Here is a 20784-nt window from a genome sequence, read left to right on the forward strand (position 1 = left end):
ATACCTTCACCACCACCCTCCAAACCCACACGCATGGCCCTTATTCCGACGCACCAACCCAAGCCAAATAACACCATTTCAAAACTAAATCAAATCAACATAAAAATGGAAGCAAACATATTCAAATCAAAACTAAAGGAATGCAATTTTTGGATCGGATGGGAAGGGAAAAGGAAAAGTGATTTTCAGATCTTAGGGGAAGGAGAAGGGGAAGGGGAAGGGGAAGGAACACCTTTTCTTCAACCGTTGAGTCGCTGCAGCTTCTTCTGCCGCCTCAATTCCAAAACCTTCCGATGCGAATTTAAATGCTTCGTCAATACGAACGTTGGGCTTGCCGCTTGCTGGTACTCCGACACCAGCCTCCCGGACTTGAATATGGGATTTGTTCGGAAGGCGAAGATTTTGGAAATTTACAACCCACAAATATCGTCACTCAACCTCCGAAAACAATGAACCAAAATCAAGGTTTAATCCCCACAACTACCGCCCCCTTGTTCTCGTGAATTTGTAAATCAAAACCAATTATTATCTCCCATTGTATACCACACCCCTAATTCTGGAGCCACCAAGATCCAATTCCAACAAATTCTGTCATTGCACCCCTTGATTACTAATTCAAACTGAACGTGGAAAATATGCGAGCTCTGATGTTGGGTTTAGTTGCCAAAAAACAAAAATACTGACAGTTGTTGATTTTTACTCGTTATTATATTAAATTCAAATGCTAATTAAATATTAACGTTTTAGACAGAAAATAAAAAAATAAAATGATATATTTTAAAAATATAAAATATTAAAATAAACCTTTTAAAATGTACTATATTAAAAAATATAATAAATTAAAATAACATTAAATCAATTAATTATTGACAAAAAGTGTCACAGGTACACCACTTTCTACCAAAACCAAAACAAAGCCCCACCACTCGCATCTTTTCCGTCTCCACTTTCCATTGTGCCGCCAGTGCGGCTCCACATTTTTTTCTTGGCTACAAAATACACTCATTTCCCATCTGTCAGAAAAAACAGCAAAGAGAGGAAAAAAAAACATTTGTTAAATAGATTCTCCCCTTCCTCCCTTCTAATGCGAAACCTCTGACGTTGACTTCTTACCACCCTTTGCTGACCCAACCTTAAGCCAATGTCAATGCCGTTTTCCCTTTGATCACCCCATCCCTTCCAAGCCAAGACAAAATTAAACCCACCATTCCAAAAAACGCACTTATTCTTACCCCTTTCTAGTTCCCAAAAGCACTTTTCCTCTCCGTGTCTCGTTCTAATTGATGCATGTATAGTTGAATGCACTATATTTTTTCTTCCTTCTCCACTCTCTCACACTCTAAACTCTAAAAAGCACTTTCCGTATTTATTTCCGTTTCGGATCTGTCTCCAATTCTCCGTCTCCTCACAATGCGCCTCTGATTAGTAAAATTTTCTCTCCTCTCAGGTCAGAATTCTTATCTTCTCTCTCTCTCTCTCTCTCAAATTCCGCGTAATCGTTTCTTCGAATTTTCTTTTCTGCTTCTTCTTACTAACTGTAACTGATTAGAGTTATTCACCTCATTTTTTCTTCAACATTTTTTCGTTTTTTTCTTTCTGTTTCCCTACAAATTCACATGAAATTAGCGTTTTCGCTTAGTTAACGTGTTTTTTCTTGTTCGAAATTTCCGCTTCTTCTTCTGCTAACTGTAACTGAACAGATTAAAGTAATTCACCTTGTTTTTTCTTCAACACTTCTTTGTTCCCCCTAATTCACCTTGTTTTCGCATAGTTAACGTGTTTTTTGTTTGCACTGTTTGTGGTTTAGAAGGGTTGGCGATGGCATCGAAGCGAAGCGCGAAGTCGAAAGGATTAGGATTGAGCACCAAAGCTGCGAATTCTCCATCTTCCTCAACGACGTCGTCTTCCATGCAGTTTCTAGAAACTTCCGTCGACGGTCTGAGCTCGCCGGCGTCGTCTTCCGCTAGGAGCAAGACGCCGTATTCGTTTTCCGAGAGCGTGCCTTTGGATGCGAAGGAGAACGTGGCCGTGACAGTGCGGTTTCGTCCTCTGAAGTAAGTGTCGTGTATCTTAACGTCTTCGTTTAGAGTTTTGTGGCTGTTAATTTGACCGAGGTTTATATGTGGCATTGGTAGTCCCAGGGAGATTCGTCAGGGAGAAGAGATAGCGTGGTATGCTGATGGAGAAACCGTGGTGCGGAACGAGTACAACCCATCCCTAGCGTATGCTTATGGTATGTATATGCAAGTTTGATGTTTGTGAATAGGGTTTTTGTCGTTTACTTTTGTTTGATTGATATGGACTGTGAAATTAAAATATATATGTTTGGAATTTGCGAGTATAGTGCTTTTGAGGTTGAATGCACACTTGTACAACATTTATTTTTTGAGAAGGAAAAAGCATTCATGCAGTTCTTTAGGTGTTATTTTCTTGTCAGAAATGGAGTTTCACCTTGTTAATCTAAATATTAAAATTTGTGTTAAATGTGAACATAGATGATGATGTGAAACTCTAATTCTGATTGGAGAATAGCACCAACATTACCTAAAGAACTATACCAAAGTTTTGTCCTTTTGAGAATGCTTGTGAAAGTGATAGATGAAATAAATGGCGAGATTATTGTTATCATATTGATTTAATTGATGAAACCAAAGCCAGAAGTATTAGTGTCTTTTTTTGGATAAGAAGAATACACTTTTATTAGCGGAAAGGAAGGAATAAGAGGAGAGGGAGGATAGGAGTAAGGAAGTTAATAGGTAAGTTAGACACTAAACAAAAACAAAGCAACTAATGATGCAAAATAGCTCTCTAATTCCTTTGGAAATCTTTAATGGGGACTCCTCTAAATAATCCGTGTACTGAACACCCAATAAAGGTTAAGCATTAAAATTCTGAGCGTTGCTTATGAACTACAGGTACCAAAGTACTGTGAGCATAGGACATTGTGTTATAACTTTTCCCTCCTTACTGCTGTTGAAACCTCTGAAATTAATGATTGGGAAATGATCCAAGTTTTTAGGAGTGAGGACACATCACATGCTCAATTATCAGCATATACTCCAAAACAAGGCTCCAAATTTAGCGTGCTGTTGGACAATGTAATAAATATTTTCCACCTTTTTTGAATTAGAACAACAAATCAGACACATACCATGTGATAGGGCCTTGTCAGACTTATGAGTCTGCAGCATACCTTTAGTATTTATCTTGTTGAGTACTGGCCAAATAAAGGACTTGACCTAAGAAGAAGTTTTGGATTTCCAGAGGGTTTCTCAAGAAAGATTTTTTTTTTCTAGGTTATGAGAATGGGGCAATATTGGTTGAAGGATCTAGAAGTAAACTAAAACAGGACTCCAATTTCGAAACATCTTGTTGTACAAGGTTATCAAACTCGAGAGTTTACATAGATCCGGAAACTTGACTCCCAAGAGTCTACTTCATATAAAAAATGATAAAATACCTATAAATAACTTATCAATTCAACATTTCAACACCATAATAAAGCCAAATAGTAAACCACAAATTCCACAATACTTAAATAACTAAGTCTAGTAGTACATCACTACTAGATAAGTTCAAACTACACTAAAGAAAACATAAATAATAAGTTCACACAATTACAAAACATAAATTCTTAAAATGATAACACTTAAATAACTAAAACAGGACAAATGACACTTAAATAATCCATAAAATGACTTAAATTAATAAAATGCAGTACATTACATGAACATTTTGGGTTAATTTTTTAAATCCAGCAAACTCAAACTTAAACTCGTGAGTCTACCGAGTCTGCTCTGAGTCTACCAAGTCTACTCTGAGTCTATCAAGTCTGCTCTGAGTTTATTGAGTGTACTTCGAGTCTACAAAAAAACTAGTTTGTTAACGAGTTAACTCAGAATGTGCTTGTGAACCCATAAACCCATAAATTTGGACTCTTTCGAGTTTATGAGTTAACTTGCGAGTTTGATAACCATGCTGCCGTATCCTAGATAAATGCACTTCCAAGAAATGGAGACCAGACTACTCTGAATTGCTATGATAATGTGATGATGCAACCAAGCAATATTGAAGAGGCAAAGAAAAGCGCCAGAAAGAAATATACTCTACCTCTAGGTTCTTCCTAAAATCTATTGTGGTTTCATTGTTGCTTACCGTTTTCACCATTTTTTGTACTAATTTTGGAAAATAAGAAATAAAGTGAAAACAAAGTAGCATTTTTCTAATTATTAGTGAAAACAAAAAATGTTTTTTTAAACAGTAAAACCAAACATGCCTTAACTTTCCTAGACCAAATCCCCCATTCTTTTTGGACCTTTAACAGATTTTCTGTCTGGCCAGATGATCTCTTCCTTTATCTTCTGCACCCAACCAAAGAAACTCATTGGTCATCTTAATCCCACGTTATCCCTACTGGAATTATGAAAAGATGTTAGAAGTAGGGAGGGGAGCTGCACAAACACGCCTGAATCAGCTTAATCTGAATTCCTAATGGTTACAAAGGCACCTATCCAGTTTTTTGGTCTTTCAGATCTTTTTGTTTTGATTTTATCCCTTAGAATCCTTAAATATGTAAATGAGTCCAATTGCAGACTTAGCAGTGGGACCCAACCAAAGTAGTCATAGAATCGAGAAACTGATTCTCTACTTTTATTCTAACTGACCCACTTTTGGTTCTGTTAATTTTAACTAACAAAAAGTTAATATAATTTAAAGAGTAATGATATAATAAACCTATCACGGTCCTCTTTGAGAGAAGATTCAAAATGTCATGATATTATACATTATACATTTATTAGAAATAAAATTGTTTATCACTTGCATTTATTTCGTAGGAAATAATGTTTCTGCCCCTCTCGTCATTTCATTTGTCATTGTTGTGTGATTAATTTTTTCCTGTTACTTGCAGACCGTGTCTTTGGTCCCACAACTACAACTCGGCAGGTCTATGATGTTGCTGCTCAACATATTATTAGTGGTGCTATGGAGGGCATCAATGGTAATTGACAGAGTGAACTTACTGCTTACTATCTGTTTGGCTAGGTTCAAGTGTAAAATCTAGTCTTGCTATTATCAAATTATTCTTAATATGCAGATGGGTTTGTGAATTTTTGTTGTAAAATAACACTAAACCCGAGTAGTATGTCAACTAAATTAGAGTCTGTAATTTGATTTATTTAGTTTGATATTACCAGTCTGCTCTTTGTTTGATTTTAATGCTCATTGAAAATCAAGGTTGTTATCAATGGTATTGACACTTGATGGACCATTGACAAAACTTAACTAAGGATAGCCATCCACAAAATTTTGATCAATATGTGTAGAAGCCACATGTTTTTGGCTTCACTGTTCACTTACCTTACGATTGCTGATAAAATAAGATTGCAAACTGCTCAGATGCTTGTTTAGGGAGGTAGGCCAGATCATGATGTAACCTCTAGAGGTTTGAGATTCAAGATCTTAGCAACTGGTTTCACATAATGTTGTCGTTGCATACAATAACCAGTTGGCTTGGACCTTCACATGATCAATGAAGAAAGAGAGGTAACTTGATGATTTGGACCATGGAACATTTCCCTTATGGGTGATACACATGCAATTTCCTTTATCTAACTGCCTATTTATTTGTTGCTCTTTCATCTTGAAGTTGGTCATTTCAATTAAAAGTGATCATGTGTAGTGACCTATGTCTCCAAGGAACTAGATTTTTTCAATTGCATATTGGCATATTGAGTAACTTACAAATGAACCGTCTTTGGTTTTTGTTTCAGGTACAATATTTGCATATGGTGTAACAAGCAGTGGGAAGACTCATACAATGCATGTAAGACCACACTTAAAATTTTTTCTCTTGTCATTGTTGATTTTTTTAAAATAAAGACCACAAGTGTCTTGCATTGGAGGCAATCCTACTTTAGTCAGGTAGGATCACTATTAGGATTGAGCAGTGTTGGAAATAGGAGCATTTAATGTTTATTTCCTTTCCAAGTAGCTTAGTTAATATTTAGCTGGGTTCAATGTATCTTAGGAAGTTGTGATATTTTAATTGTTCTCTTGAAAATAGCTATTTATTATCTATGTAATCATTCTGATTATAAATAGATCAATCTACTGGGTGGACGAATAAGCCAACAGCATATTCAGAAAATAGTCTTTGTATCTCTTAGACTCTTTCTCTCTTTTCACATTTTCACAAGCAGGATTGTCTCCAGAAGAGGATACCTGTGGTCTCTACAAAGAAAAAGGAATTTATAATAAATTTACCTACGCATTTAGTTTTTAAAGGTCTTTCCATGGAAAGGTGCTTGTCATCATTAAACCATATCTAAATTACAAAATGAAATTGTTGATGGTTTTGATACTTGCCATTCTTGAGGTCATTTCTCTTTTTCAAGTTTCATGGTATTTAGATGTAACACTGAATTCCTTGATGTACTTTCCAAATAGACTTGCAACTTTGTTTAAACTGCAGCAACATCTTTTAGCCTTGTTATATTATGAAATATATATATCTGTGTGTGTGTGTGTATTACCTGATAACATAGCATCCTGGAAAGTGTTCATATCAATGGTTCATCATCATTTAAACTTTTAAAAATTACTGTTGGTACGAGGTTTTGTAATTTCTAAAGATTTCAAGTTCCAATATCCGTCTCTTTCCTGCTTGCCTTTATTCTACTTCTTATTCTCCTTTCATGCATAGTCAAAGCTAATCTGGCCTCAAGAAAATACAAAAATAAAAGCTATTTATGTAATATTTTAGCCAATTAATATTCAAATTTTGCATAATTATTGACTCACAAAATAATTAATTAGAAATGATTTCATGTATGTTGTAATTATCATGACGATGAAACATTGACAAGTATACCAAGTCATTTGAAGTCGTAGAGAGTCAGTATCATTTCCACCCACGAGGATCGTAAATTCAGTATCCATTTCACAAATTGAATTATTATTTGAACTACAAAACCTAAGAGTGCTGCGGAAGAATCAAATAAATTTATAAACTAAAATCAACTTCATACAATGAAAATATTCATGCAACTAGAGGAGGTACAGCAAAATTCACTATTCAAGTGTAACTAGGGATTTGGGTCATTGAATATAACATTATGTGCTTATAAAACTCATATTTGCAGGGTGATCAAAGATCTCCGGGAATCATACCTCTTGCTGTGAAGGATGCTTTTAGCATTATTCAAGAGGTATGTTGAATACCGGTTTTCTGTTGCTTCTGTTTATTGTATTTCTTACCATATAAATTATAAAATTAGATGTTTCCTTACACCAGACTCCGAACAGAGAGTTTCTTCTTCGAGTTTCGTACCTGGAGATCTACAATGAGGTAGGATGCTTCCTGCTCTCTAGCTACTTGCTTGTGACATTCATGCTGATATTGTCTTCCACAAACTTAATTATTTTGCTCTAGACTGTGCATCAAATGAGATTTAGTAAATGTTGCTTTGTTCTTTGTACTGCTACCCCTAAAGCTTTGTTTTTATTTCAGGTAGTTAATGACTTGTTAAATCCAGCTGGACAGAACTTGAGAATCAGAGAGGATGCTCAGGTGCTCATTATATTTTTTTCTTACCAAGTTTTAATATGTTCTGTCTTTATAAATCTTGATAACTAAATTGAGAGTAAAGATTGGATTAGGTTATTTTTTACCCTCTTTGACATGCCGTTAGTTCCCTCTAGTCCAAAATTTTGATTATAAAGTACATTAACCATGGTGATTTAGGGATCAATTCATGTGGTTCAGTGACTTGAATGTGGATCAGACACTGACATCAATTTATGTAGATGAATGCTATATAAAATCATGGACTTTAGGCACTTGGATTAACTAGTATTAGAATATTAGAGCACGTGTTGTATAACTGTATAAACAGTTTTGTAATTTTGTGTACTTGTAAGGGCTGTTAGCCTTTGCTAACAACACTTCTCTAGCATTAGATATCTGATAACAGATTAGTTAGTTCAGTTAGTCTGTTAGTTAGTTCAGTTAGTTTGTTAGTTAATTCAGTTAGCCTTTCCTGTTAGTTAGTTAGATTCTGTTACTGCTAGTGTAAAGGTTCAGAATCAGAGGTCTATATATACCTCTCATTGTAACCAACTCAGATTAACTTTTCAGTCTAATAACAATATCAGTCTTTTCTCTCAATTTTCTCATCTTCTCAAACACTTTATCACCTTCTCAAACACTTTATCACTCAGTTTTATCAAATAACTAGCGTGCATTAAATATCAATGGCTTGTTTCATTGTCACATCAGATTCTTTTTCTATAACTTTAGTGATAAAACACTGAATTATTTTCTTGATTGTTTGTAACTGAAGACTTTCAATAAACTTCCATGATGGTATTGGACTTGAAACTGTAGTAAGCATCTCCAAACATCACCATTACCAAGAGGAAAGGGAGAAGGATTAGTTTTTTTTAACTTATTCTTGTGTCTTATCTTAAGATTTTATATTAATATTTCTAACACTCCTTCATGCAATAGTCCTTTGGGGTTGATGCATTCAACTCTAGATCACTTGGATATAGAGGCTTTGATATCATGTCATAAACCATCTATCCCAAAATCTTAGGCTGTTAAGTGGGGATACATAAATGATTTTATATTTATATTTCTAACATTCCCCCTTTGTCAGATGACAATAAGTTGCCCAATAGGTGTACACTGCACCCTAGAAATTGAGACATGCTATGTGGGATTTTCTGACACCCTCTCCCCCTCCACAAAGGTCTGTCGGACCAAGTGATACATGATGGAAATGATGGAGATCCCCTGCACAAATCACAGAAATAACGGAAACAGGAGCACCAACCCTTATTTATATTAATGATAATCCTAACTATATAGGAACCAAATAATGAGATATGTAAATTTGGTAAGCAGTCCTAAGAGATAATGAGGAAATAGGGAAACTAATTTTAAAAGTTAATCTAATATATTTTAAGAAGCAATCAAGATATTATTGGTTATTTTCATATATTCGAAGAAAATCATTCCTATTCTTTAAATTCCTTCTAAAAAGATTCTGTTCTCTCTTTGTCTAAATCTCACCCTCTAAATTCAATATATTGATTAATTTGTAGGGAACCTTTGTTGAGGGAATAAAGGAAGAGGTTGTACTCTCCCCTGCGCATGCTCTGTCCCTTATAGCTGCCGGAGAAGGTAAATATGCCAGCTAATGCTGAATTATTATATAATGTGTCATATTTTGTTTTCTGCTTGTGCCTTTAGTAAATAGTTATTGTAGTTTATGTAATTTTAACTCAGTGTCACTGTTAAGATCATGTGAGAGAACACATCCCAGTCATTTCTTCAATGCTTTGTGCTATGCACTTCTATACGGATACGTGCAAAAGAGGGACTTACATAGGTTGTAACAAAGTTTCATATGTGGCAAGAAGTGTGAAAAGCAGTGAAATAAATTTAGAGACTGAAACGGATTTTTACGTGAAGAGGGAAAAAATGAGGTTGGCAACCAATTGGGTAGTTTTGGGTGGCTCTTGCAAATGGGCAGAAAAGTTTTTCTTCTATAATTTCTTACTTCCTAACTCTCTTTCTAATGCATTTTCCCTTTGTAACCTGAACACTGTTCTTTGGAATTTTCCCTATTAATTGCTTAGTATATTCAGTTCCTTTCACTTTGGAATTTTTATGGGAAATTTATTATGCATTTAAAATACTAAGCATATTGATCAATTTTTAATATGATATTCTCACAAAGTATCTGCACACTGCATTTATCATGGTTATGAGTGGATGGTTTGTAACTCCGAAATAAACCTGCATAACTTGTCCTCTCGATGATCATGAGAATTGGATTTCTCTACAGCACTATTTGGTGCCCCACTGCTGAGTTATGTTATTTAATGTACTGCTTTCACTATTGTCCAAATTTTAATTTGATAACAGAGCACAGACATGTTGGGTCCACAAATTTCAACCTACTCAGCAGCAGGAGCCATACAATATTTTCCCTGGTGGGTTTACAAGGCATTAAAGGAATAGTAATATTTTTTATTTAATTGGCATCGTGGTTCTTTTATTATGTCCTTACTATATTGATGTTTATACTAAATTCTGTGTGTTCACATCTTGACACAAACTTATGTGTAGTTATATGTAATAAGCATGTAGCACAGCCCCGTAATTAGTAATTCATTCCAAGAGTTTTTTGTTTTTGATGTGATGTAATTGTATTTTTTTCTAACTTTTGGCTATCTTGTGACAGACTATAGAGAGTAGTCCATGTGGTAAAAATAATGAAGGAGAAGCAGTAACACTGTCTCAACTGGTAATTATTGAATTGTGTTGTAGAATCTTTTTCCACTTCCTTTTCTTTGCATGTGATCTATTCCAAGATTTAACTTGGGTAATGATTTTATTATTCATGCTTTACATTTTACTATTGTTGCAATTTTTTTAAAAAATATTTTACTTATATATGCAGAACCTCATCGATCTGGCAGGTTCTGAGAGCTCAAGGGCTGAAACAACTGGCATGAGAAGGAGAGAAGGATCTTACATCAATAAAAGTCTTCTAACTCTTGGAACTGTGAGATCTCAAACTTTGTTAGCTCTTCCTCATTCCTATCAGATTCTGTTTTTTATTTGTGATGTGTCTTTTCACAAGCTTTTGCAAGATGTTCTGTATTAGTTGGATTTATATCTTTTAGGCTGTCTAGTTATTTATATATCATTGTCAATACAGTCCGGATGAACTAACCTGGACAGGACTAAAATTGTAATGCATTTACTGTCTTCTCAAGTGAAATTCCCTTGATTTCAAATTCTGTCTCCAAATCTCATGTTTAGAGTTAATCTCTTTGCTGAATTCCTCAATTTAAAACTATATCATTTACAAAAAGCATGCAATTAGGGATAATCTTTTGAATGCCCTTGGTTTCCAATACTAGGTTAAACAAGTAAGGACTCAAGGCTGAGCCCTAATGTAATCCTATCCTTATAGTAAAATCCGTAGTCTTGCCTCTTGGGTTTCTCTCATTAATAGTTATTTCATGATACATATCTTATATTAATCTAGATATAAGCTACATGAACAGCTTTCTTTTTCCAAAGTCTTTCTATAACATTTCTCTTGGAACCCAATCATATGCTTTTTCCATGTCAATCAAAATCATATATAGGTCTAGTGTTTCAATACCTTTCCACCCTCCCTTGTAAAAGCCTATATTATAATTACTCTAGTCTCTGGAGCAGTGTATCTCTTTCACTCTTAGCTAGTAAGGGTAGTTATCTTTCTTTCTGTTATAACTGTATTCAGTCAGCACAGCTAATAACTTGCTCCAGACTCCTCTGAGTCTTCTATCATGTATACAAATTATGAGCTATCTCATATCAGATTTGTAATTAATGAATACATTTTTGTATAAAGAATTCCTTCAGTTTTTCAATTTCTCTTTCACTCAGATTCTAATTATAACAGATAAAGACTGTAACCCTAGAATTAAATCCGTTTAATTGTATTCCTTAGTCAATTATCACTAGCCACAAATAATGGGATTTGACATTTACTTCTATTCCTTTTTTGCTTGGGGTTCTTGTGTATATAGCTCACCAGTTGATGTGTTATTCAAGAATGAAGTTTCTATTTTCTAAATTCTGAGTCTGACATGTTCATACACCCTCCTTTCTTTCTTTTACCATCGATACGTTACCTTCATACTCTTCCTTTTTCTATATTCTTCTAGGGCTTGGACTTTCTCTTTCTTAGATAAGTTTACTCGGTACATGTTTGTCATCCAATGATTACCTGTACATACATATTGTTTACGTGAATGTGTGGAGTTCTTTATATCTTTTTGAAGTGTGATTGTTTTTGTTGCACAGGTTATTTCAAAGTTGACTGAAGGCAGAGCTAGTCACATACCTTATAGGGACTCCAAATTGACTAGATTACTTCAGTCTTCGCTCAGTGGTCATGGACGTATATCTGTAAGACTTGTGTATAGATTTTCTGAAATGCGATTACATTCATTTCTTTATTAAAAATAATTTTATTATACTGATCTTTGTGGCACAAAAGTTGAAACATAACTTGGCAATTCTGATAGTTTGCTTTCATTTAAAATACAGCTCATTTGCACAGTAACACCTTCATCTAGTAATGCTGAAGAGACACATAATACATTGAAGTTTGCCCACCGGACAAAGCACATTGAAATACAAGCAGCCCAGAACACAGTATGTTGAAGTTTTATTTTTTTTGTTAGAATTTTATTTTATTTCTATACAACCTGCACAGATCAGAGTACAAAATACAAATGCTGCTCCTAATTAGGGAATTACTAGCATGCTCCCCTTGTACAAAATGCAAAGTACAACATATACTCTTTATTCAATCAGCCTACTAAGTAAACACTCACACTCACACACACGCAACAAACTCCACTTGTAACCCTGTTGTGTTACCTCTCCTCTTGGTGATCAATCTTTGATTTAAAGCCAACCTTAAGATGATGTTATTCTTGAGAAAAAGGAAAATAATTTCATTAAGTTTCTGTCAAGTAGCATATTGAAAATTTACCTGTAGGGCATCCATAATAGTGGATAATTGAAAATTACATGTATTACCTACTGTCCAGTGCCCGTGGTTCCAGAGAACCTTATCCCTTCTAGATTTGTCTAGCTGCATCATGCAATGCTTAATTTAAATTGGTAGCAAGTAATTTGAACATGAAGAATTTATATGGGAAGGTATTTTTGAAGATTTTCTATGTTAGTAGTTAGATGGAGTGTCTAGTTGGAATGAGATGCTTTAAATTCAGTATACAAATCATTTATGCAGTCTGGGAAGAGCATGTTCTTGAGTTCACTTTGTTGACTTGCCTCTGGCGTTTCTTGAGTAATTATACCCTGTTTTAATGAAGATCTGATCCAGTAATCTTGTAGCATCTCTGCTCCCTTATTAATTAATTTACATGCTAAATTGAACCTACAGATAATTGATGAAAAGTCACTTATCAAGAAATACCAACATGAGATTCAGTGCTTAAAGGAAGAATTGGAACAAATGAAGCGGGGTATTGTCTCAGTTCAGCCAAAAGAAACTGGTGAAGTTGACTTTGTGCTTCTAAAACAAAAGGTAGATAATGTTATATTATAAGATTTATATCAGACTTTTTCTTAGGATCTTTTGTTGGCTTAAAAATGGTTTTCAAAATTTTAATTTTCTCTAAATGCTTTTCTAGATATTGAGTATAAAGGCAATATAGATAATTATTTTTCAATTGTTTTGCCTCTACACAATATTATGCGTGGAGTGGGAAGTGAGTGTAATTAATTATGGAAAACTATTTTGAAGTAAATTCCCTGCACATTGAGTTCATTGTTATTCTATGAAATTCAACATTCTGAATTTAAATGGTTATCAATTGTTTTGTGTAATATGTAAAGCTAGAAGATGGTCAAGTCAAGTTGCAATCAAGATTGGAAGAAGAAGAAGAAGCTAAAGCTGCTTTATTAGGAAGAATTCAACGGTTGACTAAGTTAATTTTGGTCTCCACTAAAGCGCCACACACAACTAGATTTTCTAACCGTCCTGGTCCTCGTAGAAGACATTCCTTTGGGGAAGAAGAGGTATTTTTCTTTCTACCATCATGGTTTTCTTCTCTAATATCAAGAAATTTAAATTGCCGTTTTACATATTAATGTCTCAAGATGACAATACTCTGCTTACTTCTTTCCTTGTATATACATTTTTCTAATAAACAATTTTGTTTACAGTTGGCATACCTTCCCTACAAAAGGAGGGATTTAATCTCAGATGACGAAAACCCTGATATGCATGTTAATTTAGAGGGAAATACTGAAACAGCTGATGATTCTTTTAAGGAGGAGAAAAAGACAAAGAAACATGGGTTACTAAATTGGTTGAAGATACGGGTAAGTTATCCATTGATTCTTGTATTAAGTTAACTATATAAATATAAATATGTTATATAAAGACTAAATAAAGAAAATATATATAAAATAATTAAGCTAAAGAAAATAAAGAATAAATGAAGATAATTTTTAGAAGAGATTCCTGTATTAAGTTTTACGAGGACCAAAATAATACTTTTTAAATTTTATAGGGACTCCAAACATATTTTACCATGAAATAATTAATCTATCAGGTTCATGTAATGATGGTCTTTTATGTATTTGTAATTTGGTGGTGCAATTTGGTTTAATGGCAAAGTCAATTCTGAGATATTGTTTTATTCTAGTTAAGTGTTGTGCTGAATTTTTCTATGAAAATTTAAAATGTGTATTTGATTGTTCCTGTTTGAACTTACGACCATCAACATAGTGTGAAATTCCTTTTACCAAGGAGTCAAAGGTATATTGATTCCTTTACATATTTTGGTGAGATCTCCTACAGCCTTTTGTTTGTGTTGATGTAGATGTACTTTAGCATATTTCGTTTTAAATCAGATTCATTCAGATTTATTATTTCTTTACTTTAGTTGATAATACACTCCTATTGTTTTTTTATTTTGGTTTCCCCTCAGTTGTGATATCCTACTTGGGTCCTCTTGAATTTTTCCTTTTCTAATTGAAAATTTGAAATCAGTTTCTTCTTTATGAGGAATTGTTGTAAGTTAATTCATTCTATAGGTAATGCTTCACAATTGATAATTTTAATCATCATTTCAAAACTTTGTTGACTGCATTTAATTATGTAAGAGTTTAAGCCTTCTGTACAGCCATGCATTTGTCAGCAGAGTTCAACTTTCTAGCATTTTTTTTCATGATTTAACTCAACATTTCTTTTGTTACAATCTGAAGTGCTTTGAAACATCTGATATTTTTCAAGTGGTATGATGGATTATTTATTTTGGGGTATTCTTCTCATGTTAAATTTCTGTTTCTTTAAGTTTTTGTATTTCACTATTATTTCTTTTTAATCAGAAACGAGATACTGGGTTAAGTGCCTTGTCAGGCACCAGTGATAAATCATGTGGAGCAAAATCTGTTAGCACCCCTTCTACTCCTCAAGCAGAAACTGTTAATAATTTGGAGTCCAGACATTCCCATTCTCTACCTGCACAAAGCTCTCCAGCGGATCTTATATCAGTGGCAAGAGAGGATAAGGAATTTTATGAGGATAGTTTATTGGGACAAGAGACACCTTTGGTATGTTATTGACTGCTTTTATTGTTTCTTACTGCAGCTTTTGAAAAAAGGTGCCATTTTCTATGTAATATATGATTTTGATTATTTTGGGAAAATGATTGCTGAGAGCTTTTCATTATAATATGCTTTGGCAACAAAATAAATTAATACCAACACAAACCTAGCATTTGAAAAATCTCATTGGCTGTTTTGCCAAAACCCAATTAAGCAATTTATGTCAAAAGTCAATTTTATGCTTTTAGAAGTCACCATAACAAATCTCAGTTCTTGTAGCAATGCATATATTTTATATATCCAAAATTTTACTTAGTTTTAAATTTGTCCATAAAATGTCCTTGTATAACCAAGAAAGAAAATTTTGAAGCAAAGTATTTTTTTTATTCCTGAGTGATGAGTACTGTCAAACTTTGTCTATTTGGTTTGTGACCAAATTCTAGTATTGTAAATTTGTAATATTTTTTTATCTGTTGATCTTTGTTTCACTTTATTTGTGGGAACCTATATCTTTTTATTTTAATCTTAATTGCTGAAATATGGATATGGAGTTCTTGCTAGAGATGTGATGATGAGTTGACGAGTGTATATGTATGGACATCTATATTTTTTTCTTTCTATATGCCAATTTTTTTCTCTTAATTTTCTAGGTAAGCATTAAATCAATTGATGAGATTGATCTTTTGAGAGAGCAACAAAAGATTCTGTCAGAAGAAGTTGCTCTTCATTCAAGTGCTTTGAAGAGATTGTCTCAGGAAGCTGCAAGAAATCCTCAGAAGTATCAGATTCATGTAGGTTACTATCTCAAAATAGATGTTTGTATGTGTGATTAGTATGATTACTTTGACTATTTTGGCAGTATATCTGAGAGTTTGCATTTTTTGTGGTTAACTCATACCAAGGTGGAGATGGAAAGGTTGAAAGATGAAATTAAGTCTAAGAAAGAGCAAATAGATTTGCTGGAAAGGAAAATTGCTGATTCTTTCATTGCCAAAAATAAGTTGGATAAATCAGGAGTATCACTTGTATGTTCACGTGACATCATTGTTCCTTTGTTTCACTTGGTAGTTCTCCCATTTAATGCTCTGATTGTTATGTGCTGCAGAGTCTCACCGAGCTGATGACACAGTTAAATGAAAAATCCTTTGAACTGGAGGTGACCATTATATAAATCTTGCTATATTATCCTAGCAATTATTGCATTAAAAAAAAGTCTGTAATTGAAATTCAACACTCAATATCTCTCTTCTTGTGGAGCTTACGATAGTGTTTAAATTCATTTTTGGTTCATAAACAGAGTTGGTGTGGTACTTTGCAATTTGAACCAAAAGTAGATAGCAATGTAGTTATTTGTTATAATTGATTTTCTGTTAAGAAAACCTATGCTCTGATCATACAAGACGGTGATGCTCTTATTACATTATTAGCATAGCCTTGCTGTGGATTGTTTTCTAAAGAGTCTCGTGTCACCTAACTGTTTTCTAATTCAGGTTAAAACAGCAGATAACCATATAATTCAAGAACAGCTTAATCAGAAGGTGAAAATTCTTAAATCACTTAGCATAAGTTTCGTACTTTTCTTTTTGTCATCTTTTTATTAGTTAAGCGAGTAATTTGGCATTCTCAGATCCATGAATGTGAAAGCCTTCAAGAAACAATTGGCTCTCTGAAACAGCAGCTGGCAGACGCATTAGAGTTGAGAAACTTCAGTCCTCATCATTTCTCTGTAACCAAAGACTACCATGGTGAACCTCACCTTGACAAGGAAAGTGCCATGATAACCAATACCAATGAAAAGATTCTTTTGCAAGAGCAGGTATTTTTATTTTTTATTTTCATTGTGGGATCTACATTGAGTGGTGCTATTTTAATTTAGACAGGCTAATCCCATGTGATTTCTCTTAAATTTTTTATTCCACTCTAGGAGGGGTGATTAGCGCTACTTTTTATAGTAGTAGTTGTATACTTATACCACGCAGTTGCTGTTAGGTCTTGGAATTTCACATTAATCCAAAATCATCTGTCATTCATAAACATCTTAAAACTGGAATATATTTTTTTTAAATGGAAATATTAACCACTTAATCAGGACCTAATCTTGTTTGAGTTTTCTAAAATTTGCCATGCAAGTTCTGTGTTTGGTAGTTGCTATATTTCATTTGTTGTTTTTATTTCTTCCCCTTTTCCGCTTTCTGTTTAATAATGAAATTCATCCGACAGATTAGTCATCTTTGGACCACTATACTTACCAAATTAATTCCTTGTGTATGAATCATGTGATGCCGAATGAATTTTAAAATCCAAGAGCAAGCGAAAAGCTCCCATCCTGTTTCAAATTTTTTACTTAAAATTTCTTTACGCTCAAGGAGAAGAAAACACAATTAGACAGATAAGAACTGTATTAACTGAATTGCTCGTACTTGCCTTTTAGTGCTGCAGTGTCGTATATTTTCATCATCAAGTGACATTTACAAGTAGTATTTTCTATATATTTAAGCTATTATGCGTCTTGTTCCCCTCAATTAGGCAAGCGAGATAGAAGGGATGAAGCAAAAGTTGGCGGAACTATTGGAATCAAAAGAACAATTAGAACTTCGGAATCAGAAACTGGCAGAAGAGAGTTCATATGCTAAAGGGCTAGCTTCAGCTGCTGCAGTGGAGCTTAAGGCTTTGTCAGAAGAAGTTGCCAAACTCATGAACCAGAATGAGAGATTATCAGCTGAGCTGGCAGCACCAAAGAATTCTCCCGCTCAACTTAGAAATAGTGGAACTGGAACAGTCCGAAATGCACGAAGAGAAAGTCATGTTAGACGAAATGATCATCAGGGTGGGTCAAACTCTGATATCAAGAGAGAACTCGCCTCGAGTAAAGAAAGGGAACTTTCATACGAATCTGCTCTTTTAGATAGGGATCATAAAGAAGCCGAGCTTCAAAGGAGAATTGAAGAATCAAAGCAAAGAGAAGCATACCTGGAAAATGAGCTTGCCAACATGTGGGTTCTTGTAGCAAAGCTAAAAAAGTCACAGGGAGCTGACACTGATGTTTGACATTGATATGATCTTGTATTGTATTGGTAGATTTAAGTTAATCCATTATGACAATTGGATTTCAGTGGGAAGGATTTGAGCGAGAGGTGTGCAATGATTGTTAACAGGAAAGTGTGCCTTTTGGTATTGATCCCTAGAAAGGGTTTCCAGTAACTACAAATGATGTGTGCTTCCCCCCTAGCTATCCTTTCATTTATTTCCCCTTCTAAATACCATTGTTAACACAAATCACATAAGAACGAAAATGCTAAAGCCTACTACGAACCATCCATACACATAATGAAACAGGAAACAAAAAAAAAAAAAAAAAGAAAAGTGGAGTATGGTTTTGTTTTGTGAAGCTTATTATAATAATACTTTATATATAATGATGCATTTTCATTATAACTATCGAAAAATATATAGATTCAAACTGAGTTAATGCTATTTAACACTTAACAAGATTTTTCAAAGAGATTCTTATTTGTTTTTTGTTTTGAAAATGTTGATGTTTTTGAAGTCACATAATTCATCTCATTTAATTTTTTCTTTACTTCATTAAATAATAAATGCTATGTATATACACGTCATAATGCAATAGCTATAGATATGAAGATTAGTAATGCATTTAGACTCGCTAGCTACACTTGTGGATTGTTGTAAACTATTTAACTGTTTTAGATGAACCAAAATCAGGGACGAATCTAGAGATGTGTAGGGGGTGATTTTTTTTCCCTTTATAATTATTTAAATATACAAATTTTAATAAATAACAACTTTCAGAAAAATATTTTTTTGGTTTTACACATAAAACCATTATTTCAAATGATAAAAATGAAAAAATGTAATAAAAATTTCTGTCACCAAAACAAATCCTATATCAAACGATAATTTTTAGATATTATATAAGAAACTAACTATTTAAAAATCAATATAAAGAAAGGCAACAATTATTTCTCAAAAATTTGTTTAGTTATGATTGTCTAATGTAGGTCTTGCTGAAGATTGTCTCATAGAGATATTTTATCTACTTGTTAAAAAAGTATTTATAGGAGTAATAAAAAAAGTACCACATAATCATACTTGATCAATCAGAACAAAAACATAATAAAAGATAAAATCAATACTAAAAGCAATTTGAATTCAAAAAAAAAAATAGAAAATATGTGAAATAAAGAAATGAAGACACAAATGATGAGAATAGAGAATGAATTATGGAAAAAGAAATTGTAACAGTAAGTATTGGAAGAGAATGAGTGTACCGTTGTGGGAGAAGTAAAATTTTGAGGGTGAGACTCCACAATCGTAGAAAGTTTATGGTCGGTGATTGTAAGTGGATAGTTACAAATGAAACTATTTTTTTTTAAAAGAAAAGGATGTGTCATTTACGATTTAAAAAGTAAGTGTGATTATCTTTTAAATCAATTACAATTTTAAAAAATAAAAATAAAAAGAAGAGTACAAATGAAGGAATTACAACACAAGAAGTCAAATGTCAAAAGAAAAATAAGACAAATGACAACTTTCAAAAATTAACTCACAAATGTATAGTATATATTGATATTGATCTTCATCACAACAAATATTAGATTAGATTAGATTCAAATATAGCTATTTAAAAGCCATTAATATGATTATTACAATCACAATAAATATGATTCGTAACCGAATCAAATATTGATGAAATAACATATCATGATATGTCATCTGAATCTCTTTTTAGTCTGATATGTGAACTCCACACCTTGAGAGTCACTCTGGAAGTGTCACGTGGATTCGATACCTGTGAAAGGATTCACAATTTTTTTTATTACTAGTTTTTGTAGCCGTATCATGTCGGGGTATTGCTTTAATCATTGTTATGTATAAATTCAATAAAATATACATATTTTTTCATTTTTTGAATATATGTATACAAAATAAAAAATAATTTAATCCTAATAATTTAATTGTTATTATAGTTTTATGTATTTTTCCCCCTACTTGATTTAATAAAAAATATTCATCCCAAAAGTTTGATTTAAAAATTCAATTTTTATTAGGTTAAAAAGAATAATATATATTTTAATAGTAATAACAAATGCTTTTTAAATGTTAAAAAAATTTAAATACTTAATATAAAACTTTCTTAAGATAGATGACATAGAGGAAGGGGAAAAATATTCATTGAAACATTTAATCTAATCATTTAATTAGAATAAAATTTTATAATATATTATGGTTATGATAATAACAAAATCATAATTATAAATGTTGTCAAAGAATTATATATATCAACTTTCAACCCTTTGGTATGACAACTTGTCTCTTAAGGAAATCATACTTATAATCCAATAAAGGGATACATAATTGACAACCTTTTACTATCTCGAATAAAATTCTTTACCATATATTTTTGACGAGCCTCTTGTTTTCATGTAGTTCAAATCCTTGCAGCTTTTGTCTCAGTTTTTTTTCATTATCATTCTTAAAGTCAAAATTTAAATAAAAAGGTTAATCTATAATATAACATCAAAGAAAAACAAAAGAAAAATAAATAAGAGAAAAAGAATAGATAAATCTAATATATTCTTTCATCTATGTGGTATAGTAAAAGTTTA

At 32.9% G+C, this 20784-nt stretch overlaps 1 protein-coding gene across 4 annotated transcripts; it reads left to right on the forward strand.

Annotated features, from left to right (window-relative positions):
• Nucleotides 1-1020: 1020 nt before the first annotated feature.
• Nucleotides 1021-18365, forward strand: LOC100809643 (kinesin-like protein KIN-7K, chloroplastic). 4 transcript variants are annotated; one of them, XM_006575131.4, is made up of 24 exons: nucleotides 1021-1447; nucleotides 1808-2054; nucleotides 2136-2233; nucleotides 4910-4999; nucleotides 5772-5824; nucleotides 7143-7208; nucleotides 7295-7348; nucleotides 7511-7570; nucleotides 9109-9187; nucleotides 9935-10002; nucleotides 10254-10316; nucleotides 10473-10577; nucleotides 11873-11977; nucleotides 12119-12226; nucleotides 12984-13127; nucleotides 13439-13621; nucleotides 13769-13927; nucleotides 14939-15163; nucleotides 15808-15948; nucleotides 16060-16182; nucleotides 16263-16313; nucleotides 16648-16695; nucleotides 16785-16973; nucleotides 17684-18365. In XM_006575131.4, the coding sequence occupies exons 2-24, from the start codon at nucleotides 1819-1821 to the stop codon at nucleotides 18203-18205; spliced, it is 2970 nt and encodes a 989-aa protein (XP_006575194.1). In that variant the 5' UTR covers nucleotides 1021-1447; nucleotides 1808-1818; the 3' UTR covers nucleotides 18206-18365. The 4 variants fall into 4 exon arrangements, with proteins under 4 accessions (XP_006575194.1, XP_003519030.1, XP_014623301.1 ...); XM_003518982.5 differs by having other exon boundaries at nucleotides 1811-2054; XM_014767815.3 differs by lacking the exon at nucleotides 1021-1447 and adding an exon at nucleotides 1516-1706.
• Nucleotides 18366-20784: the final 2419 nt, after the last annotated feature.

The sequence above is a fragment of the Glycine max genome, chromosome 2 (assembly GCF_000004515.6).
Source record: "Glycine max cultivar Williams 82 chromosome 2, Glycine_max_v4.0, whole genome shotgun sequence".
Lineage (NCBI taxonomy): Eukaryota > Viridiplantae > Streptophyta > Magnoliopsida > Fabales > Fabaceae > Glycine > Glycine max.

What these genes read in the sequence shown, in the direction of transcription:
- LOC100809643 (XM_006575131.4), top strand. Translation starts at nt 1,819, where the DNA reads ATGGCATCGAAGCGAAGCGCGAAGTCGAAAGGATTAGGATTGAGCACC. An exon ending in CAGTAACACTGTCTCAACTG is followed by an intron (nt 10,317 to 10,472) that starts GTAATTATTGAA and finishes TTATATATGCAG; the next exon opens with AACCTCATCGATCTGGCAGG. An exon ending in CTCAGAAGTATCAGATTCAT is followed by an intron (nt 15,949 to 16,059) that starts GTAGGTTACTAT and finishes ACTCATACCAAG; the next exon opens with GTGGAGATGGAAAGGTTGAA.